The sequence below is a fragment of the Engraulis encrasicolus genome, chromosome 9 (assembly GCF_034702125.1).
Source record: "Engraulis encrasicolus isolate BLACKSEA-1 chromosome 9, IST_EnEncr_1.0, whole genome shotgun sequence".
Taxonomy (NCBI): Eukaryota; Metazoa; Chordata; class Actinopteri; order Clupeiformes; family Engraulidae; genus Engraulis; species Engraulis encrasicolus.
In genome coordinates this window covers 13,782,983-13,791,475 of record NC_085865.1, presented here as the reverse complement: position 1 = coordinate 13,791,475, position 8,493 = coordinate 13,782,983, and the positions used below count along the sequence as shown (strand labels likewise).

The window sequence follows — 8,493 nt, the reverse complement described above, 5'->3', positions numbered from 1 at the left end:
TGCTATTATAATGAAATTATAAGGACATTTGTTATTATTGTTATAATTATTATTAGGGCAGTAGCCTATGTCCACTAATAAGAAAAGATCTAACAATCAGACTCAATTGTCACGGGGGCAATCCACTCGAAGGGGCTGCCCTACGTGTCCCACTTTTCGTTTTTATACACCTTATCCTGTTAGGCAACCAATACGATTTCCCCTCAAATGTAAGACCTGAAGGCTTTTTTGAAAACATTCGGTTGACAGAGTTCCGAGTTCGCCTTCGTAAAGTTTGAACGTGAGGTCCGGACACAGCTGCTTCTGACTAATCACACTCACCGTTTACCGAGGCGCAAATACACACACACCAACAGGCATCTGTTTCCTGTTTTCGGTCTTTTAGTTCTTATTTTCCCAGTTTCCCCCTCACCTGCTCTCGCTCACGTTCCTTCCACCTCGCTATGATGACTAATAAGCGGCGCGTAATGCCGTCCTGCTGCTTGGAACACTTTCGCTGCTGAAACGGTGCCAGTGTGAAATGAACGCCGCTACGCACGGTTAATGAAGACAGCGCAGGACCCATAGCATATGTTGATTTTCTTAAAATAATAATAATAATAATAAACATATAGGACAGAACCACAATGTCAGGATCACTGCTTCAATCAATTCATTTTGGGTTCATGTTGCAAGCATGGGCGCGCTCCAACTCAATTAAGTTGTAGGCCATGTCTTTTGGCACACAGAGGACGCCGAAAGGCGTCTGTCCAGTTGGGAAACGGTGTAATAAGCCTTAAAAGGGGAGAATAAACTAGCCTATATTCTATTTGTCGTTGGATAAAACACATCTGCTCTAGCCTATCTTGATGTCCATACATTCCATGAAACAACTGTTTGACCTCAAGGACAAAATGCTGAATAAGAGGGATCAGTGACCAAGTCCTCAGACTTCAAAGTGGGAGACACTGATATGTGGGACTATAAAGGGTATCCTGAAGTAGATGCCATCTAATTAGGTCTGGATAAAGAGAAAGGAGTCTTTGTGTACATTAGGTTCCAATTCGAAGAGAAACTGTGTTGAAAGTCAAGTTCTAAATTCAGCTCACACAGACAATAAAATCACTTAGGGTTGGGTGGACAAATTGAATGTCAAATGGTGTGAGATTATTGCCTCCTTCATATTTTTAGTTTTTGTTAAGGGGGGAACCTTGCCATATTTAGTGTGGCATAAACATTAGTTTGTGATAAGTGTGTAACAGAGAAAGAGTGAGACTGTGATGGGAGCACATTTATATATTTGAAGTGAACAACTGCAGCATGTATTTACACAATCAAAATGCCAACAAAAGGCAGTAGGTAAAAGCAGACCCTACTGGGCGCTGTAATACTGTAACAACTTTTCATCTGTTGGTTTCAGGATTTTCTTCTCCGCCATATTAACGATCCAACCGGGCGACAGGCCGTAGAATATCTGCCTCACCCCTTTTCTCATGGCCAGCATTTTGCACAGTTCATCTTTGGAGAGGTCTGGCAGAACGTAGCCGTACTTTTCTGCCAGGGCTAAGCGGGCCTCCTGGATCTGGTCCGGGTCGGCCAGGTAGCCGCGGTTGCGGGGGTCCGTGTAGTATTTCACCTGGTCCTCTCCCGGGAGCATTCGCCTGGGGATGGGCTGACCAGTCATGAAGAATGGCACGGGCTTAATGAGGACCGCTGGGTGGAAGACAATCAATCACCAGAATGGAAGGTTACAATTCATTTTACTTTCTCTGTTGCATTGATTAGGTACAGTTTAACCCCTAAGCGCAGAGCCTCCTTTATAACCTTATTGTCACCAAAATGGTTATGTTCAAATGTTAATCGTTTACTTAAGACGCTCTCCATTGTCATTGCAACAAGTGTTTCCGGCAAAGAGTGAACAGGCCTGTCAATGGCCCAACTGGACTAAGAGGGCTAAAGTACATAACAGCAACGTTAAAAGGATAACTGTATAATATTTTTAGTAGTTCATTTGCAGAATTAATGCTGCCCATTCACAAATGTTACCCTTGTCATGAATACTTACCACCACCATTCAATTCTAAGTATTCATTATGACTGGGAAAATTGCTCTTTCCACATATGAAAAAGGTGCATCTAGTCGATGTCTGCTTTTAATTTCCAGAATTAGTCATTCTTAGCTGCAAAACTTGCTGCACTGTGGTTATACTAGTAAATATTAGTGAATGACTTCAGATCAAATTTGGCAATAGGCAGCACAGCTTTAACGAGCAGTTCACTTCCAGAAGCTGTTGGCCCTGTTCAGTGGCAAATACAGTATGCTCGAGTAACACCTAAACCTACATACACCGATACTTACTTGTTTAATTCCACCCCTAACTTAAGACCAATTTGTTGTGATTTGTAAGGGCAACTTAAAAGGTGCACTGTGTAGGACTGTGGCCAGAGTAGGGATTGCAACTATGCTGCTCATCGAAACTGCTGCCTATTGCCAAATTCAAACTTCTAATGAACATTTACTAGTATGACAAAGTACAGTAAGTCTTGCCTAATGTTATGTATGAAAGGTGCAATTTTCCCAGTCTTAATGAAAACGTATAAGTGCATAATATTACACACTGTTACATGCAGACACATGCAGACCATAAGACATATTATTACTAAATGTAAAAACTGAAGTGAACAACCAGAGAATCTGAGTCTGCATAAAAGAACGAACGAGACAATAGATACAACACAGACAGCAATAGCTAAATGTGGTATTTGGAGAAGCAACTACGCCTCATTCATTTAGTGCTGCTGCTGGTCTATTATTCTGGATACACTGATGGAATATAAGGGGTATACTAAAAAGTGTTAAACTTGGTGTAAACCTGGTAAATCTACCAATGGTAGAGACCCTCACATTTTAAGAGAAGGATCTCATATATTCTCTTCGTCAGGGCCTCTGCCCACTGCTCTGCAGGTATAGTTTAGCCCTTGTGCTTACGGTGTGCTTATAATTGATTAGATTAGATTAGATTGCCTTTATTGTCCCAGAGGGAAATTTGTTTTCACCACCGTCAAAGACATGTTACAAGCCAACATTAAGACGTGAAACAGATAGCAGTACACTATTGAAATACACAGGGACAAACATAAGGACATCACATGCAATATACTGTACATTCATACACATAGACATACTCACACCTTCATACACACATTCACCTGTACATGCACACTCCAACACATGTACTCATACAACATACTATATACATTAAATGCACAACCAGGAGGGGAGGGGGGAGGGTTATTGCTGTAGGTTGTTCAGTGCCGTGATGGCAGATGGGATAAAGCTTTTGCTAAAACGTATGTATTACAACAGATGTCACATTGCTTACTTAGGCTCCTTGGGTCGTAATAGCTGGTGGTGACGACGCCTCCATTCCTTTCTATTGCAGCAATGGCACCTTCAGATGCAAGCTGGACCTCGATGTTCACTTTGGCACAGAACTGTTCAGCCCCCTGAATCACAAGCACAACAAAGACATGGTTAGTGGGATCCACACATCGCCATGCGCCACAAACCTGACAATTGTTCCTTGGAGGGTCTGAGTTGACCTCATGAGGTATCACTTAAAAGCACACCTATTTTGCATCATTTTCATCTGTCTGTACACTGATTTTGTCATGTTATTTTATGCCTTGTCGGCACATATCCCCAGACACAACTAAAAGTGTTAAATCATATCTATACAGACAGAATAGAGGTTGAGGAATAGGTTTGGACACAGTTTGACATGAACAGTCTTGCATTATCAAATGGTTTAAAATTGCCATGCTATAGTACTTTGTGAGAGCAGGTTGAAAGGGCATGTGTTAAATCAGGAGGACACAGCAGGTTACACACTGCCACCTAGTGGGGGAGCAGGAGGAGTGCTGCCAAAACATGACGTCTAAGCATGCTTCTATTTCTAGTTTCAAGGAAAAAGGCATCTCTATTCTCTAGTCAATCTTAATTAAGAGATATACCGGTAATTCCAAAAAAATACTTTCGAACAAGAACTCAGACTATTTAGACTGTTACAAGCAAAAACTGTACTGCTTGTAAAAAGTAAAAAATCTGACCAAGAAAAATTACTTGCCCCATGGACAAATGTCTTAAAACAAGTCTGAATAGTATAAAAGTTTTAGTTCAAAAGTACTACTTATTAGGTGATTTTCCTTAAATTCAGATAGGCTTAAATTTAGAAAAATAAGCTTGCACAGATGTCCCTTTCCTGCAGTCAAACCAACTAGGCAGTGCATCAGTGTTGTTGTACAAGAATGAACCAGTTAAATGTATGACTTCAAGTATAAATTTAAACAGTATAAGTAGCACTTGAAAAGTGAACTTGTCAGATTTTTGTGTGTAAAATTGTGTAACCCAGGATTACTGCATTAGTTATGTTGAGTGAAAAAAACATACTGGTATGTAGTAATTAAGGTGATCTGTGCTAGTTCACCACTCTGGGCCCGCTACATACAAGTCAGCGCTCCTGTTTGGGAGGCCCATCATGATAACACTGAGCTTAAAGGTGGGGTTGCAGGTATGACATCACGTTGGGGGAGCTCCCCCAGAATTCTAAGGTTCTACATAGACTCCGATGAGTCTGCGGAACCCCCAACGTGATGTCATAATGGTCAATTTTCCTAAAATGGTTAACCTGCAACCCCACCAAGGTTAAGACTGACAGCTCAGCCCTACCGATACTGTATGAGGCTTCAGGAGGGAGGTTTACCTACGTTCTACGCCGAACTCTGCTAGCTGGCATCTCTTACATACTGTACTGTATACAAGTATGTTTAAAAGACAAGGTGATGGTGGTAAAAGTGCAGAGCAAAATATGGATGTTAGATGGTGAAATATTGTGATAAAAAAATATTTGACCACATTAGCTAGTCCTGATGTCTGCAGAATTCTAACAAGTACATATTAAAGGCAACAATTTACTGGAAATATACCTACCATTCATCACCTCCCCTTTAGTTCCATAATTGAATTTTACCTTTCTCCTGTTCTTACAGCTGTTCTCGGAGTCAGGTGATAATATACTCCTCGTTCCAAGTTAGCATGTTATCACTGAAGTGAATGGGTGCAACCAAAACTACGTATACCTAGAAGCAAGACGCCACGTCTGCCCCCACAGCGTAACGGTAGGGCACTGGGCTGCTACGATGGTGACTCTGGTCCCGGATACTTAGCCAATCCTTTCCCATCTCTCTCTGTCACTCTCTCACTGTCCTGTCCTAATATTTAGTCATAAAAAGACCTAAAAAAACCCTCTGAATTCCATGGCTCTGGGTGCAGCTCCTCACCTCTTCCACCAGATTGACGCCGTAGTGCCTCTTGAGGGGCTGGATGGTGACTCCTCTGCAGTTGACCAGCTGTGTCAGGTCGATGGGCTGTGTGGTGTCCACTCGGCCCAGGTCAATCAGGTACTGCAGTCGCCGCAGAGTCAGAGGTGGGTGCTGGAGACGCTGGCTAATTAAATACACAGAATTGATAGACTACATTACATTACATTCAGCAGACACATTCAGCAGACTGTCTGTATATAAGGAGACGGAACACTTCAGAAAGTGTCCATGGGAATGAACGGGGGCAGTTTGTTACGTCAATATGGCACGTGCTTGCACATATCCCACCTGGCCGGCAACAAGAGCCAATTGCTTACTGAATTATCCAATCATCTCGCCACTAAGTCACCTGGTCTGACTAATTTGAAATTGCGCCCCAAATTGCACCCTTGAGGCGTAGCCAAGATAGCCGCCGAGTGAAAGGACTTATTCTAAATGACTTTGCTTTTAACCAAAGAGGATATTCAAGCAAGTACAGAGTGTAGGGTCAATACAGAGTACAGCAGTATACAAATGAACTAATTGAACTAACTAATATATGCAACAAACTGCCTCCATTTTTAAAATGTAATTATATGTAGTATATGTATATTTTTAGAGTGATGATGTCATGCTTCTGAGAGTGGAGTCCCACCTGACCTCTGCCTACACCCTCATCCATGGCTGAGGTGGCCTTGAGCAAGGCACCTAAGCCTACATTGCTCCAGGGACTGTAGCCAATACAAGTTGCTTTGGATGAAAGTATCAGCTAAGTGTAATGGAAAGTGGATGTTTACTTTAATGTACGAGCCTTATGTCAGCATTATATGATAAACTGCTATTCCACTTCTACGATATTTAAAAAGGCATTTTATATGGTTCTGTTCAGATCATGGATTGATGCCACTGAAAAATTGTAATTTGTAACAGCTGTCTTAATGGTGCTCCCAAGAACACTTGGAGGTTCCCATCATGTGCCCCCCAGTGAGTGTCTTGAAGAGTATCTCTACCTGTGGCCCTCGTTGTACGGGTACTTGGGGATGACCAGGTAGAATGGCGTCTGTCCTCCTTCGAAGCCCAGGCGTGGGCGATTCCCCCGCTGCCTCTCACCTTTGTGTCCTCGGCCGCTCTTGCCTCCGCCATGGAGACCCCGACCTCGTCTCCTGTCCTGAAACACAAAGCAAGTGATGTCTGTCATGCCAGTGTGGTGTGAAATAAAATCTGTCCCCATCATAACAAGTGGGTTACCCTACCCAGATGTGAGAAACACAGTGATTGGTCAGTCTCATCTAATTTAAGAGTAATTTGTGACCAATCACTGTCCGTTCTGACATTTGGGTAACCAGGTGTTACAGAAACCAGATATTCTGTAATAATGGCTTACTGTAACATTATATAAAGATGTAACTGCCATGGCAAACTGTTACAACGTTTCCTCCTTGTGTATTTGTCTACGTTTTTGTGGCATCAACCTGGTAGCCTAAAAGCGGCCATGTTCTCAATCAGCAGAGGTGGAAAGAGTACAGAAAATGTGTACTCAAGTAAAAGTATCTTTACTTTGCCTAAATTCTACTCAAGTACAAGTAAAAGTACCTATCTAAAAATCCACTCAAGTAAAAGTAAAAAAGTACTTCACTTAAAATGTAATTTGAGTAAAAGTACTTAGTTACTTTTAATTAGCTTTCCTCTTGAGAATGTCATGTTTATTTTTCTTGAATATCGTCCTCCATAACCTCTATCTCTTGCTTGGCACCAGCCATCATCCAATACATTGATACAAGATGGTAAAATAGTGGAAATGCTGTGTGCCATCCTGCACAATCTTTCATTTACGGCAGATTGTGGCATTATTGTGCATGGCATTTTGTCTCTCAGTCAATTTGTTTTACTCAGTACTCAGGCCAGGTTCCAATGTAATTGAGTAAAGTACTTGGGTCAAAATGTACTCAAGTACAAGTAAAAAATTACTTAAAAAGTACAAAGTATTCATAAAAGCTACTAAAGTACAATATTGAGTAAAAGTATTTAGTTACTTTTCCACCCCTGTCAATCAGCATGTATTGATTCCACAATTCGACAAGGCCAAATAACTCATCTTGTCAAGGCTTGCTGAAGGTTTCACACAGGCTAGTACAGGACTGGGACTACACCTGTATGCATACAGCATGAGGCAATGATTTGATGACGGCATGTCAACATGTCAATGGCCGACTTATAACACTGTAATTAAGAGTGATCTCATGATCATCTACAATGCTCGCGAAATTACACGACTAAAAAACATTTGTAGCCTAGTAGGTTTGCGATGGCAGACAGTTCCAAACTTGGTTCTCACTGTTAGCTAACTAGCTTGGTTGGTTAGTGAGGCCAGACTTTGCAGGTGATTTGCTGTACATTTAACTTACTTCTTTTTTAGCCCCTGGGTTTGGACGCAGATTTGCTAGTGTAATCCGAGGTAGGTCCTTTAAAATAGATAAAGATTTCCTACCAGTGGTCTTTGATGCAGACATTGTACCAACGATACCACCCCATGCACTTCATCCAAGGACAACAGTTATGGCGTGTGTATCACGTGGGTGCTTAAACCGGAAGCAATTTTACCATGCGCAACTAGGTGGCGGTGGTGCGCACCGATCTGTGGTGACGCGCGTTGATGTTGATATGGTTTGTGCGTGTTTTATGAAAAAAAGGGAATTTGCAACCCCTCGCTGTAGCCAACACTCGTACTGTTTCTTTTGTTGCCTGGTATCATTTGTCTGATATCTTTATTTATGTGGTTATCAGATTGAACATTGATATGAGCGACTCCAACAAGTTTCTCACAGAGCAAAGAGATTATGAGACAATATCATCGTTCATTAAATCTGACTCCATGGGAAGTAGTTGTACATTATTCTACAAAGGATAGTACAGGTAAATTCAACTGCACATACATGATGCAGTTACAGGTGGGTGCTAGATATTTCGAACTCGCTCCGCTTCGCTTCAGAAAAGGTCTTGTGGAGATGCCGGGGATTGAACCCGGGGCCTCATACATGCAAAGCATGCGCTCTACCACTGAGCTACACCCCCTACGCTAAGCGGTACGGAGACAACAAAACATTATAAATAGTTAATAAAAGAAGTATGTAGTTCAGTATTTTTCTAAATCGT

The 8,493-nt window shown here is 41.8% G+C and overlaps 1 protein-coding gene and 1 non-coding gene across 2 annotated transcripts; both read right to left on the bottom strand.

Moving 5' to 3' along the window:
- Positions 1-1,260: 1,260 nt before the first annotated feature.
- On the bottom strand, positions 1,261-7,918 carry mrpl15 (mitochondrial ribosomal protein L15). The gene is made up of 5 exons (XM_063206072.1): positions 7,746-7,918; positions 6,351-6,508; positions 5,320-5,485; positions 3,363-3,486; positions 1,261-1,692 (listed from the first exon to the last, which is right to left on the bottom strand). The coding sequence occupies exons 1-5, from the start codon at positions 7,848-7,850 to the stop codon at positions 1,352-1,354; spliced, it is 894 nt and encodes a 297-aa protein (XP_063062142.1). The 5' UTR covers positions 7,851-7,918; the 3' UTR covers positions 1,261-1,351.
- A 422-nt stretch (positions 7,919-8,340) lies between these two features.
- On the bottom strand, positions 8,341-8,412 carry trnaa-ugc (transfer RNA alanine (anticodon UGC)). Its single transcript has one exon. It is a non-coding gene; the product is annotated as a tRNA-Ala (tRNA).
- Between the last annotated feature and the right edge of the window lie 81 nt (positions 8,413-8,493).